This window comes from Python bivittatus, unplaced genomic scaffold (genome assembly GCF_059951505.1).
Source record: "Python bivittatus isolate LINGU-HERP-01145 unplaced genomic scaffold, Pbiv_v1 ctg000020_np1212, whole genome shotgun sequence".
NCBI classification, from domain to species: Eukaryota; Metazoa; Chordata; class Lepidosauria; order Squamata; family Pythonidae; genus Python; species Python bivittatus.
This window is the reverse complement of record NW_028277030.1, coordinates 45,629,385-45,645,327: the sequence shown is the minus strand read 5'-3', so window position 1 is coordinate 45,645,327 and position 15,943 is coordinate 45,629,385. Positions and strand designations below refer to the sequence as shown.

General features: G+C 37.6%; 1 protein-coding gene across 2 annotated transcripts in view; it reads left to right on the top strand.

The window, feature by feature from the left end:
• Positions 1-4,870: 4,870 nt before the first annotated feature.
• Positions 4,871-15,943, top strand: part of PHIP (PHIP subunit of CUL4-Ring ligase complex) — a 110,628-nt gene continuing 99,555 nt past the window's right edge. For both annotated transcript variants that reach the window (XM_088137893.1, XM_088137891.1), the window contains exons 1-4: positions 4,871-5,366; positions 5,481-5,539; positions 5,639-5,668; positions 5,852-5,911. In XM_088137893.1, the coding sequence (XP_087994019.1) occupies positions 5,303-5,366; positions 5,481-5,539; positions 5,639-5,668; positions 5,852-5,911 (213 nt within the window). In that variant the 5' untranslated portion in view covers positions 4,871-5,302. The remainder of the gene's footprint in view (positions 5,367-5,480; positions 5,540-5,638; positions 5,669-5,851; positions 5,912-15,943) is intronic.

Genomic DNA, 15,943 nt, shown 5'->3' with positions numbered 1-15,943 from the left:
GAGAACACTGAATAAGCATACAATATAAATTACATAATAAACAAATAAATAAAATAAAGGCCTCTTTTCCCTCATTTCTGTTGCTTTGAGAGACATTTTATGACTTACAGAAAGCAATATTTTAATTCAGGGTTCCCTTCAGAAACTTATGTTAGTAAAGGAAATCCCCCTCTTCTCAGGGGAAAAAAAACAACTTAGTCTTGATTTAAAAGCAGATATGCTGGACCAGGAAACATCAGAAACACTTTATTATATATTAAAGTCTTTATCATTATAACTTCTCATAATATTGGTTTACTCTATGCTACAATACACTGCTACTTCTTTAAATTGTCACAAAGTTTTTTGTTCCTTCTGCTTTTCTAGTAACCACAGTGAAATAAGGTAGGCAATTGCAAGAGGCAAAAGCGACAGCATGAATCAATCAATCATTCTTTTCACAGGTACATCATTCTATAAATTGTAGATCACCTGATCTACATATTGCATTCACAAACCTTGTGAAGAGAAAAAAAAATAATGTAAAAGAAAATGAAGAAAAGCTAATTTTGTATATCTGATTATGTAATTTATTTATTAAAGTAAGAGATAATGCTTCCAATTATGCGTAGTTTGGTTGTTTTAATACCTAACAACAGCTTGAACTATGCAGTTTGACTATAACAAAGATTTTATTGGAGAACATGATAAACTTCTTATTGTATACTTAACAAATTTAAGAATCTACACTTGCAATCAAAGATACTTAGTATTTTATTAAATTCACTCCATTTGTTCTTCCTTATAAAATGTGAAAGCTCAGAAATATAATACATTCCAGTTAAAAGATAAAAATAAAGAACAATAATTTTTAAGAAGTTACAGCAACAATCTTCACTTCACTGCTTTGTACAGGATTGTTTTTGGAAATACATATTTCAATGCACTAATATAATAGTATATCTGAAACCAGTTTTGTAATCTTTGGACTAAATCGAATGTATTAAAACTGGACCTCTAATGGTATGTAATTATTAATATTACATATTATATATGTATGTCATTTTATTGTAACATCAGACATATTTTACAGAAACCTAGACCCAAAAATATCCATTTTACTTATGAAAGTTTATAATTCAGTAGAAACCTTTTGTAAGAAAAATTATCAGAATTCCAGAGAAATGCTTTTGACAACTCAAGTCTTGAACAACTGTTTAAAGTATATACTGTACAGCAGTTTGCAACTTTTCACTACTGTAATTTCTCTAGATTAAATCAGAGGTCCTAGAAGCTGAACTGAAAAGGACAACCAGTTGCTACAAAGAGAACAGGGAAGCATAATTGATTCTTGCTGGACTACCTAAACATCTGGTATAGAAAGTTAGGAGTTTTGTAAAACAGCATGGGATATAGGGCAAAAGGGCTGGAGAGGGAAGTGGAATTGGCAACAAATTTCTCTCTTCATTCTACCTTCAGGATCCTCTAGTGGATCAAAGTTCTTCACAAAAAGGCTTATTATCCCATATATTTAATAGTTTGCTGCTGATATCCTATTCATATTAGCAAAGCAAACCCCAAAAAATTAGGTGCCACAAATTCCCTATTGCAAAGCAAGCCATAATAGCTGAGATGTAATTACTTCTGCACTGGAAAGCAAACCATGCAATGCACAACTGTACGGATCCCAACTGTTAGTAGGACTTTAGCAATAGACAAAGTATTTAAGCCAACATTCTTATCTGTGGCCTTACAGAACTATCACATGTATAAGTACGACATAGTTACATACTATAACTTAGACCACTATCATGTTTTGCATGATGGATCAGGTATTAACAGGGACACGAGAGTTCATTAAATTGTGCTAATAAGTGAACACGTCCATTCATGTACTTTATTTTCTGAAGAATATTAAGAATACCCTACTTATGGAAATCAATCACTCAGAGCATTAATAAGCAAATATAAACAATATTTAATGCTATTTTATGATTAATATTTCTAATTTCTTACAAAAGATAATTATTTTCTTTATAAAGTAAGCTGTTATCCTTTGGCAGTACTATCATGGATGGGAGATAGTAGGTTTCCTGAGACTACGTTAATGATAGAAAATGTGAGATGCTCATCTTTAGAAAACCAAAACAAAATATGTCAACAACAGATTACCATAAATACAATATGATTTTGTAGAAAAAAATCACTATTATATTTTGAGCAGCCATTTTAATTTAAAAGGGACAATGTTATTCATATAAAGCATGCCTCATTTATAAGAGAATTGGCTCACAAAGAATCATCTCATCACAATGAACCAGTGCAACTAAAACAAGAATGACAGAAATAAAACAGTTCAAAAGCATTACTATGCAAAGAAACCTGGAAAATCTTACTGAGATTAAACCTGGAAAATTTTACTGAGATGCACTGCTAAATTATATTGAAAACCAGCTAATAGAATATGGTTATACTTCAGAACTAAATATCCCCAGTAACCTCAATTTGGTACAATACCAAAATAATGCTTAACCTTCTGTAGAAGAAAAAATAGCTTGCATACAATACAGTTTTAATACAGAATAAAAGTTTAAATGAAAAACTACATTCTTCACTTAGATGATTAGTATTTTTTGATACAGAATTATTTTTGTATATGAATTCAAACAGAATTATTATGCACCATATAATACTAAAATAGTAATTACAGCAGGACAAATCTTTTCAAAGTAATTTTAAATCTTTCCATATTAAATAATGAAATATACCCTCAATCTGACTTAAACATAATTTGTTAGAACAAGCTTATTTTGTATCCATACGTAATTATAAAAGCAGGTAGATACATTTTAAAATCTATTAGCACAATTTCCTAGAATTGCTTTTCACATTCTGTATCCTAAATACAAGGTTACAGAATATTTTATTAAAAGTAAATCGTTACATAAAAGAACAATGGAAGTAAAATTTGTATTCAATATATATTATAGGCAAATAGAACCTAGACTCAAATGGAGGCCATAGAACAGACCTGGCTATGTCACCAGGCTGGGGGTCCCAGGGAACCGGAGACCTCCTTAGATGGCTCCACTGTGGTTGATCTTTTTACTCCTTCCTCCTGGTTTGCATATTTTAAAATTTTGATAATATTTTATTCTTAATGACTTTTTATATTTTTATCATGACTATTTTTTATGTATTTGTATTTGCATGTATTTGTTGTTTTATTGTTGTATGCCACCCAGAGTCACTTTTTGTGAGATTGGTGGCCATATAAACGCGATTAATAAAGAAATAATAGATCAGTAATACAAAAATGATGGATATAGTGGGTCTATTATAGTACCAAAACTAGTTAAAATGTTACAAAAGTAACATTCAAAATATATGTAACTTTATTCTATATTATCATATTAATCAAGGTACCATGAATGCAATGTTTACTTTCTTTCACATATGCAGATGCAACAGCAATTGTGTTGGAGTAGCTACATACAATAGTTTAATCTTTCTATACATATTTTAAGTTTTTCTAGTGTAAAATGAAGCTGAAACATTATTGCTATAATTCCTGTTACTACAACAGTTTCATGCTTAAACAGGCATATATGTAGTAACTGTTTCCTTTTGTGGGCCCAGTTCTGAGTAACTTGACCTGTAACTTCATCTTTAAATCATCATAAATAAAACTTAGACTGCAATACTATAGATGCAGTTATTAATTAAATGCTATATAGCTTGTATCAGTTAAACAGCTTCAGTGATCAGGAAAAAAGAGCATTTTAACCTAGTTTTACTATCTCTTAAATATACACTTATAAAAATTTTCTGATAAGTGGCCTTTAACTAAAGTCAATCAGTTATTCCAATGGCTACATGTCATTCTTATTGGAAGCAGAATACACAAGAAGTCTTATTTTCAATCTACAGTCATGGATTTTTCACAGAACCAATAGGTACTGCTATGCTTTTGAAAGAACATAAATAAGCCTGCTGTCCTACTATGAAACAAAACAGGTCATTTTTGGCAGATTAAATCTATTCATTACTTATATACGGCATGAAAGACAAAAAGGAAATGTGACTATTAAGCTTGCTTGTACTGAGAACCTTCTGTTATTGATCCAGCTGTAAATTATCTCACCTCAAATCCAACCATACTTCCATCCAGTTCCATCCTTCTCAATGTATTCATTTTTATAAAACTGTATTGTTCCTACAAAATAGAGGGATAGCCCACCATCTCCCACGAACTGGCAGTGACCAGGAAAAATACTGAGGCTAAAATTAAGCACAGTTCATAACAACAGGATATTATCCATCATCTCAACCAGAGAAAAAACAACAACAAAGGACAATTTACAAAAAAACGCTTAGCAAAACTCGTCATTTTTTTATTTGTCACTCACCCCGATTCTCCCACTCATACTGAGGAACACTCACACAGGAAAAATATATATATATATATATTTATATATATACATATATAGATATATATTAATACATGACACGATAACTTACAAGCAGATGGAAAGCTGTATCATTTAAAGGCGGCAAGGAGGGACATGAAAGCAAGAGAGCCTGGCAGGACCCTGCTCAACCTTCCTCCCTCCCTCTTTCCAAAAGGCCCTGATAACAAGGGCTAAGTGGAGCTCCTCATGCCCGCCTCACCCAGTGAGGCCTACGGTCCCTGGGGGCATTTTTGCCTCATTTGGTTCCTATTTCGGCTACATTGAAACTGAGCAACTTCCAGCGCCACCGCCGCCAACGGGCCTCTTCCCCTCCCCCTCCCGCGCGAGGTATCCCTCCGCCGAGGCCTCCCAGCTCTTCACAGAGAAAGCGCCTTTCTGCCGAGCGAGCTTACCCGCCCACCCTCCACCCCGCCTCTGCCGCTCCGACATCTTCTTCCCTCCGCCGTTCAGCCGGCACGCGAGTGCTTCCCGCCCGCCCCAGCGCGCCGAGGACCGGCAGCCAAGCCCTTAGCGTGAGGGGGCGGCGGCGGGGAGGTCGAAGGCGACGCGGCCCGGGCTGCGTGGCCGAGGGGGTGTGCGCGCCCTGAGGGAGGGGGCCGGGACTCTTTGTCGCGGCGGAGGGATCGCGCTCGCTGGCGCTGAGGCGAGCGGGTTGGAGCGGCGGCGGCGGCGGCGGCGGGTTTTGCTGCGAGTTGTTGTTTCCTCCTCCTGCCCGGGGCTTGAATGGTGGAGCTCCGACTCTCGTTGCTGCTGAACAAACCGTGACAGCTACTGGGGGAGCGCGCTTCTCAGCTCGCAGGGCCCCGTCGCCGAGGAGCTCGGCCTGAGCGAGCCGGGCTCCTCCGCTCGCCATGTCCGGGGACGGCGGCTCCAGCAGCGGCGGTGGCGGCAGGCACACGGCGGAGCTGCGAGCGGGTAAGTGGGTGCCGGGCCGGGACTGCCGCCTTGCAGGCCGCCTTGCCTCGCGCCTCGCCCGCGCTTTCACGGTATGTGTGTGTGTCTCCCCCCTTCTCCCCCTCCCCTCTGCAGAGCTTTATTTCCTCATCGCTCGCTTTCTCGAGGACGGACCCTGCCAGCAAGCCGCGCAGGTAAGGATTGCCGCCGGGGCCGGGCCTGCGAGTGGGGATACTTCCCTTGCTCTGGCGGCGCTGCCCCTGACCCTCTCCCCCTTTTTGTCGCTCCTCCAGGTCCTGATCCGAGAAGTCGCCGAGAAGGAGGTAAGTGGTGCAGCGCCTTCCCCGCGTTTCTTCCCTTGCCCGCCCGCTTGCCGGAGTGCCAGCGGCTGCGGCGGCCTCGCCTCCTCCCCCCTCGCCGGGGGGTGGGCAGGCGCTCCGGGGGCTGTTTCCTGGGGGGGAAGGGGTCGCTTTTAGTGACCGGGCGATATCTTTTTTCTCCCCCAGCTGCTGCCCAAGCGCACGGACTGGACTGGAAAGGAGCATCCTAGGAGCTATGAGAGCCTAGTAAGAGAAGCGGCCAGGCGGCGTGGTGCGGTGTGATGTACTAGGGAAAGTTTGCAAGCAGCCCTTTAAAAATTGAATTTCCCGCAATTTTTTTTAACAACTTAAAAAAAAAAATAAGGGCAATTTTTAAACTCCTGGTTTCTGCCCGCGAATAGGCAAGTTTGTTTTGTTAGTCAAGCAGGTGCTGTCTCAGGAGTCATCTGTCTGGGGTCCTGGAGTTAGGGTAAATAATAATAATCCTACTAATGCGAGAGCCGTAGAGTTACTATGCTAGAAATAAAGGTACGTCATGGATGTTGTGCAGGGAGAGCAGGAGGCGGGAGGGGAGGAGCGAATAGAGAGAGCTTGCGAGAGCCAACTAGGCCTGTAGGAGCGCTCTCTTGCATGCAGTCCTAATTCACATACACAATAGGGCTGTGCAATTATTGAGGAATTATAAGCAGTATTTATAGACGAAATCTCTCTGTATTCCGTTTGTTATTTTGCTCAAAAACAAAGCAAAACATGTTCCAAGAAAAACTGCTTGTCTTAACACTGGCTGATAGTGTTAGTTATGATTGCATAGCTAACTCTGAGTTCTGATGGGAGCAGAGTATTACTCTTAAGCTGATGTCTTTTTAACAAAAACAAACATGAACTGTTGTGTTGTTTTAAGGCACACTTAGCTTGCAGTATGTAGAATGTTCTCTCTGATCTGTACGTGGTTCTACTTATCAGTTTTGGATAGAGACATTTTTTGCTTTACATTTAGGAAGGAACTTCTATGGAACTAAGGTAGAGAAGTTATAGATCTGTGACAGGCTACTGCTTAGGATAGTTTTGAGGAGGATTTTTTGGTAGTTCAAGGCAGTTTTTACTGGCATATAGTATCTCTTTCTTTCTCTCTTTACCCCCTTTGCAGGAGAAATGGCAGGGAGTTTAGTTGATTTTAAATGAAGGGAAAAATCAAAAGGCCAAAAGCAAAACATCTCACTCACTTGTAGAGCGGGCAGGAAAATCTGATTATGGCTTTCTCAGCACTTTTTTCCTTGAATTAGAATTAATCCCATGTCACATTTTTAGACAAATTTTATTTCATCCTATATGGATGACCTATGGGTTGGATCTAGACTTCTTTCTGCCCACAAGAATGAAGAAAGAGAAAGGCAACTTTGGTTGATTATTTTTTGTTTGGTATACCGATGCCACTTTTGACGTCTTCAGAGGATCCCTCAGTTTTTTAGCGATATATGGGACAGCAAATTGAGAAAGACAAGTTTCTCTCAGGATTAACATGTAGGACAAGCTTTGTTGCGTTAAAAGTCCCTAGCCTTACTAGATTCGCCCCCCCCCCTTCTGATTCACTGTATTGCCCTTGTCTGACAACTGGAAGAAAGCAGCCCCAAACTACTAGTTCATGCAGAGGCAAAATGATCTGACACCTTTGAAGACAGATACAGTGTTTCTGCAGCAGAAATCATTGGGTAATTTAATAATCTCTGAACTATAGGTGCAGAAAAATTCACATTGCAAATTTTATGCTAGTAAAGGCTGATTGTAGGATATATGGCAAGGGCAAAAATTATGGAGGTAGTTTAAGTGCCTCCTTTCGAAATGGGCATCCTTTTCACAAAAGCTTTTAATCTATTGTTTGTGACAGTGGTTTCCTGTGAGCTAAGTTTGGGCATTGTTGGTAGAAAATACTTGTAGAACATGAACAATTTAGAGCTGCTTGCTAAAAGTAAGTAAAGTTAGAAGGATTGTGTTTTATTCTGCATTACATTTCAAACTTAAAGTATGAAGTTAAACTATATGTTTTTCACACATTAGATTGTTCCAATTTTAAGTGTTGTATAATTTCACAGTAGACTAGAAGAGATAGTTTTTGAATTGTCCAGTGATAATGCTACTTGAATAGGATATGTAGCTATAAGGAATGCAAGAGGATCATTGCAAGGTAAAGTTTATGTGCAGCTGCTTACATTTTTTAAGCAAGCATTTTGTTGGGTGTTATCTCCATCAATTTCTGAAACCAGTGGTTGCTTATCATAAGGGTGTTTATTTAATAAGGCATACATTTTTATTTTATTTACGGATGGTATTTTACCTCTGTCTAGATGGCTTGGCCTGAACCAAGCTGATTGCAGGGTATGTGTTAATGTTTATTTAAAACTTAGCTTATTAAGAATTATTAGAGCAAAATGTGTGGCTAAAGTTATATATTTAGTTTGATGGGTCAGAATTTGTACATAGAAGCTTTATCTTTTACATTTTTAAATGCATCTTACAGAGCCATGCGTAAATGCTGCTAAAAGTGGTCTTGAATCTTGTTGAATGATAGTTTTATGCACCATTAAAGAGACATTGTCAATCTCTATTCTAGCATAATTTTTATCATTTATCATTAGTTTAGTGCTGAATTGTGCTGTTTATGTTAAATGTTTATATCGGTTGAACAGCATTTTTATTTTGATAATTTCTTTCTTATACAAATAGCATGTTCCTGAGTATAAAAATCAAATGAAGGAGCATGTCTTGCTTTTTAAAAAGATGATTTCTGGTTAGCTAAGATCTTTACTGGTGTTTGGACTGTCACAAATGAATCAGTAATGTGTTCTAAGGCAGCAGTGCCCAGCTCTACTAGCAAACTTTAGGAAAGTTAAAAGGATGTTGGTGTGCTATGTCTATTAATTTCTTTTCAACTGTATAAGTATTTTACTGATCATATTACAATGAAATCATATTACAGAAAAACTTAAATCTTAGTATGTTACCTAAATCATTGATAAGAACCAGTGAATTCCCAGTTATGTCACTGGGGCTTTTAGGATGTGAGGACAATTTTTAATTTTTTTTTATTATTTTAGATTTGAAATCATAGAAATCTGCCAAATGAAACAGATGTAAATACAAGTTGTTGATAGATGTGTGTCATTTCAGATCTGAATGATTTTACTTAATTTTTTTTTTTTTTTTTTTTTGCCCAGTGACCTGGTTCACATATCATGCTGAGCCATAATATGACTTCTCTGGCTTGGTATGTTGTGGAATTCAGCCACTATAATTTGTAGCTAGTGGTGTAATGATTTTATGTTGTGCAGTAGTTTTGCCCTGTAAAGTTCATCAAAAATTGAAAGAGTTCTAATTTTTCTCAGGATTTAGGCACCCATTTTTCTCCTCAGTGCCTCCCAAACTTGGTATGACCACCCACTCCAGAACATGTTATTTTTTAAAAATAAAAGCAGAATAGAAATAGAAGCTCAAGGTGACATACATGGCACTTCTTTCTATAATTATTCAGGTCTTCGTATATCATAATTGTAGGGGCTGAAATTCAGAAGGGATTGTACAATGTACCAACAAAAACTGTCCATTCTTTTTTGAAACATTGGAGAAATTCCACATGCACTGGAGTTCTTCTGTCTGGAAGAAGTGTTAGATAAATAGTTGCATGCTTTTAATGCAACATCTACCATATTGATCAGTTTTTCTGTTCTTCAGTAGGCAGTAAATACATTTTGCTGCCTGAAATCTTTCTTGAGACTGGGTACATTAATGTGGTGAAATGAAACTAATGCAAAATAAGCTTTTAGATAGTGTTATCAAAGTTAATTTTATTACATGAAATTCAAAAAGTACAGTATGATAGTTGGTGGGTACCTATCAATAATGCTATGAAGAGTTTACAGAATTTTGTTACTGCGTATTATATTAGTTGGTTTTCAAACATTAAGTATTTGCAAAATAGATCCACTCCAGATGTATTTGGTATTTCTGTGGAGCAAATATGGGAGAATCATTAAATGTTTTCATACTTGCTTCAAGAGGCTAAATGTTCCAATTTGAGAACGGAAATCCATTTTGCTGATAATTCTAAATGTCTAAAGGTCCTTTTTTTTTGTCCTGGTGGGCATATTTATAACTTTCAGAAAGCCATCAGTATCCTAACAAAATGGCTGCCATAATGGGGCTGGAAAATTGGTAAAGACTAAAAGAAAATAAAGCTAATTATAAACTTGAATTCCAAAACACTATTCTTTTGAAGAACATGAACCAATGAGACCCAGAGCCAAGTAGTTTGTCTGTGCATCTGAATATGAACAGAGCTTGGGTATGAAAGCCAAAAATCAGATCATATAAAGCCGAGTAATAGACACACCCAGGCAAAATATGTACTACCACAAAAAACCAAATATGACTTTTATCTCTAGTGGCCCACAGAGACAAAACCTAAGTATACCTCCAAAGGCTAAATGTATACTGCACAGACATAGTCTCCTCCCCATTATCATTTTTAACCTTTCAAGATGTTTTCTACTATTTCCCAATGTACCTTGTTTTCCATGTACATTTCAAAGCAAAAGGCTTGTTCACACCCACCTACCTTTTTTATATTCTAGAATTGTTTCAGGCTCCGTGTGGGACCTAGTAGCATGACTGGAAATAAACAGCTTTAGACTTGTGCTTTACTTTGATGTATTCCATTTACCACCTAGTTGTTTTAATTCAAGAAATTTAAAAAAATGTTCAGGAACTCTATTAGGATCAAGGGGGAAGTGCAAAGATACAGTGTTGCCCATATGCACCAGGTTAAGTCTATGTTTGTGAATTGGAGACTTGTTACATTTTATATAATATTCAATGCTGTTAAATTCTTTACAAAGACATAAGTTACATTGTAATAATAGGAAATTATGGAGAGTATTTTACTTATTTTATTCTAATTAAGAGAATAAAATACTGCTATAGTTCATTTTCCTCTCACACTATGATAGATTAGTTCTAAGTATAGTTGTGAAATACTAAAATTCCATATACATAAATAAGTTAGCAGTACTTTTTTCTGTTAGAGGAAGTAGGATATAAATTAAATGCTGTAACTCCCTATACACTTTTAAAATTTGAAGTTTCAAGAGATCATTTTGACCATATTTTGAGAGGACATGTAAAGAAGAAATAATTGTTCTCTCTGGGTCTGTGAGTGGTATTGGCTCTACAGACATTTAGCTTCAATTCTTATTTAACTTAGAACTTTTCTAATAGCCAGCAATTTTTGTTTATAAATAAAAATAAAAAGGTAAATATATTATCACTACAATCCTACATGTCCACATTATTTAGAACCCATTTCTTGTAAGATAAGACAGTTTAATAGTATGCACATACCATTATTTAGTTTTTCTTGAAAAGTTGAGCTTTGAAAATGGTTAACATTCTGAATGTAGTATGCACAGGTAGAATGTTTCCATATGTAAGCCATTTTGGTCCATACATTAGATTAATATGCACCTTGATTCTAATATCTATGGCCTAATGTATTGAACTGGCTGTTGAAGTCCACTTAAACATTTGTCTAAGTTCTGGCTAATTTTTTTTCCTAATAAAACATATTTGTCTTTGAAAGTAATGAAAAACTATGTAACCAGTTCCTGCTTTTCATTGCTTAGGTTAGGCCTTCTGAAAGCTTTTAATTGCTTTCCTCCTTAAGCAAATTTGTCTCTGAAATTAGGTCTGTATGGTTCAAATTGGGGCTGGCAAGCCCATGGTTTCTTGTAGTCCTAAACCTCTTTCTTTGAGAACCTTAGAACCCCTCTTACTATTGATGCCAAAATATTGATCATGTCAGTTGTTGTTTTGAAGTAGGAAAAAATGCCTGACCACCCACTACAGCACAACCAACATAAGCTATGAAAAGGATAACACTGCCATACATCAGAAACATCTCAGAAACAACCAACAGACTGTTACAACCACATGGCATCACCGTAGCACACAAACCAATGAAGACCCTCCTAAACATCTTAAGTAAACCAAAAGACCCAGTAGCCCACAAGAAAAAAAGGGAGTCATCTACAACATACAGTGTAAGGACTGTAAAAGCCACTATGTAGGACAGATAGGCAGAAGACACCATGAACACCAACTAGCAGTCAGAAGACATGATGAAAACTCCTTAATCTCACAACATGTGGACAGGTTCAGCCATAGTTTCAACTGGGAAACTGTCAGCATCTTAGACCAAGGTAAATCCAAAAACTCAAGGGAATTCCTGGAAGCTTGGTATTCAGACAAGTCAGCCGTCAACAGGCACATAGAGATAAACATTTAAACATCATTCAGAAGAGACAATAAAAAGGAAACAAAAAGACTAGAATACCTACTCACCAGCAGTCAACACCTGGAAAAGTAGGGATTAACACCAGGATTAGCACCAGACAAACAAGCAGTAAACAATACCCTAATCAGAGAATTATCAACTCAGACAAATAAGCAGTAAACAACAGCTTTTTCCAGCTGGCCATTTGCTTACTGTGACCATTTGTTTAGCGACCATTTGAAGTTATGACAGCACTGAAAAAGTGACCAGTTCTTGCACTTACGATCGTCACGCCATCCCCGTGGTCACGTGATCAAAATTCGGGTGCTTGGCAACTGGCATGTATTTATGATGGTTGTAGAGTCCCAGGGTCACATGAATGTCATTTGCAACCTTCCCAGATGGCTTCCAACAAGCAAAATCAATGGGGAACCACGTGATTCACTTAACAACTGTGTGATTTGCTTAACAACCACATGATTCACATAATGACCACAGTGATTCACTTAACAACTGCAGCAAAATGTGTAAAATTGGGTGCAGTCATGTGATGCCTTGCTTAACAACTGCACTGCTTAACAATGAATTTTCTGGTCCCTATTGTGATTATAAATCAAACACTACCTGTATGAATGTGGATGGGAAATTCCTCTTTCAGTTTCCAAGATTCTGTTTTTATCCTAGATTGGTATTAAAGATACATTGCTGAAACCTGTAGCTTGTGCTATCTTGGTCATGCCCAACTGTGAAGTTGTTTATTTGATTGTATGAACCCAACTATTATGGTTTATGAACTGGTATATAGCTTAACATGTTATATAAGCTCAACCAATTGTGGTTTGGCTGGTGTGGGTCTTCCGGGCTGTGTGGCCGTGTTCTGGGAGTTTTGTTTCCTAACGTTTCGCCAGCATCTGTGACCGGCATCTTCAGAGAGCAGGAGCACAGACAGGAGCAGTTCTCTCTGTGCCCAGAACTGCTCCTGTCTGTGCTCCTGCTCTCTGAAGACGCCGGTCACAGATCCTGACGAAACGTTAGGAAACAAAACTTCCAGAACACGGCCACACAGCCCGGAAGACCCACACCAGCCATCATATTCCAGCCGTGAAAGCCTTCGACAATACAATTGTGGTTTATTTAAGTAATCTAGTCATTTTTTCTTTTGGAGCTGTGTGTTAGAATTATTGATGTACTCTGCACATTGAAATATGTTGGTTATCTTTAGTTGCGGGTGGATACCCTCTAATTGTGCTTTTCGTGGCCTGTGAGCCTGGTAGGAGCTGAACCCACTTTTCCTCAGTGTCTAATTGAACAGTCATTAGCTGGACTTTGGAAAAATATTGTTCAGCAGGGTTATGGGGGGATTGGGATGTAATGAAGCTCCATAATCACTATTCCTTAGGCCTAGAGGTTACCACTGCATTTTATCTATGAGAGTTGAGCAGGGATGACTGCAAAGAGCAGTAAGTATAGCTCTCCTCCCCTCCCCTCCCCTCCCCTGTACAACAGAAGGTCTGTTGGTGTGGTCATAGCATGTTATGGTCATGGATGGTTACATTAATTCTTTTAAAAGGCCCCCCATTTTTTTTTTTAAAGTACTTCTTTACTCCAGAACAGTGGTGGCAAACCTTTTGGGCTTGGCGTGTCAAAAATTCAGAAAATGTCTAACTTGACTCTGCTGGCATGTCACCCCCTGCCACCCCAAACAAAAGACAAACAATTCTTTACATATTCATTTATTTAAAAAAAATACAGTCCAATCTTGTATGGTGCTATGTATTATATAAAGAAACATCAAATAATTACAAAAACGAAATACGAGTAAAACAAACAGTTTCTTTGGTAACTCAAACAGGGAGAATAATTGTTGGATGTTGGTAAATGCTGGTGTATCCCCCAAAACATTGTGGTGTGTCACCTTTGACATGTGTGTCATAGGTTCACCATTACTGGCCTAGAACAAGCCGTGGAAGCTAATAAGAATCAGGAATAGAGACTAGAGCCAGGGGAGGCCTTTAACTTCTTCCCTAGCCAGAAATGGGCATGGATGAAACAGTGTGGAAGGGTGTGTAGAGTTATTTCACTTACAGATTTCAGCTGGCCTGGCACTGACTTTTTCCATTCTCTCTTGCTAAAAGGTTATGTTCAGGAAGAAAGAATTAGCCTAGAAAACAGAAATATTTGTCTAATAAAAAATTATAATATATTCTAGGAAGAATCTGGCTCAAGAGAAAATACCAGTGGTCAACAAATGACTGTTAAATTACCTAATGTGAATATTGAAAATAATTGTCTAGTTTCTTGATCTGAAGAAGTTATAGGTAGACTTGCTTCTTATTACAATTACTGACATTCAGCCTTATTAGGCTAATAATAACTATTACTTATTAATTCAATTAATAATAGGCAAGCAGTGTAGTTTATCTTATTCTTTTATAATGAAATTCCAATTTTCCTTTTTTTTCCCCCTGTACATTTCTCTTCAAAGCTAGTTCTAATATGGCCAGTAGGGCTTGTCTACCAGCTTTTCATTTTGTGTGTGTATACGTTTATCTGACATAAAAATATTAATTGAATTTATAAATCAAAATGATCTGTAAAATGAGGAACCCCATTTGTAAAATTGACTCCTCATGTGACCATTCTGTTTCTCATCTACGCAGAAACTGTATATAAACTTACATGTGCATACTCTATAATAAGTCCCATTGAGTTTAATAGTTCCAGCTGCTTTTATGTTGGGAGTGCATCAGTTTAATACAGATTCTCTTTTTAGTAGCTCTTTTGCAGTTTGAAAAGATGCAGAAGAATGATTTCACAAGCAAAGTGCCTTACTGATTTATTTGTATTTGCCTAATTTATAGTATTCCTGTTCTTCAGAAAAAACTTACTCCAGAAGGCATGGTAGAAGAGAAAAAAGATAAGGGAAGGGAAGAAAACAAGTAAATGTACTGTATTTTTAAGGTTTTTAAAGCAGTTTATTTTGTAGTTTACAAGAAGAAAACTTGATACTTCACATTCTTGAAAGTCTAATGATGTTACAGATGGCCAAATTCCTGCAGTATTCTTGACATCTAAACTAGCAAAAGGAATAATTGAAAGTTTGCTTTGGGTAGCAAAGATTAGATTTTCCTGTATTGCAGAGCAAAAACTACTTCTTAGCAAGAGTCAGTGGAGTGTAGTTCCCCCCCCCCCCCATCCTTCCCATGGCAGTATTTTAGAGGAATTGTAGTCTTTCCTTCCTATACTTTTCTATATCCCTATCCATAGGGGCCATTCTTATCTCTCTCCACTTGGCTTTAAAAAGTGAACAAGTGTACAAATGAAATTTCTTTTAAACCCCTGATTGATACGTGTGGAAGAGTCCTGAGATGTGTTGAGAATGGCTGTTTCTGTTATATTTTCATCCAGATGTGGCACAAAAACTACCATTGTTGCTGATGCCTCTGCCTTTAGAGGGGCTGCCATCACTCTCATTATCTTTGCCCGTCCTACAGTTGTTTCTTTTGATGCTGGCAATCAGAGAATGCTCTGGGTTTTTTTTGACCACCTGACAAATAGTAGATTAATGGATGTTGCAGTATGACTGCCTAGGTAGCAGATGTGCACCAACAGTACTTTAAAGGCTATGGTTGGCTCTATCACTTTTCACTCTATACCTGACTTTAGTTAGCAGCATCAACCAGGAAACAATATCCTGTATCAGATCTCTTTCTTTCAAGGTTGGAATAATGACAGGAACTTCAGTAGAGAGGCATAAAGCTTGGCTTTGGTCAGAAAGTCAGTCATTCTGGCCAGTGGAAAATGGAGCTCTTTCTTTGTGTTCTGTGCAAAGTCATCAGTGTGCTAGCAGTGTTTGTTTGGCCTAAATATTTCTGTCCAGCATTTTTTCAGCAGTGTGCATCAGCTATTGCCGGCTACGTAATGCTCCAACTTACAATACTGTCAGCTTTTTTGTC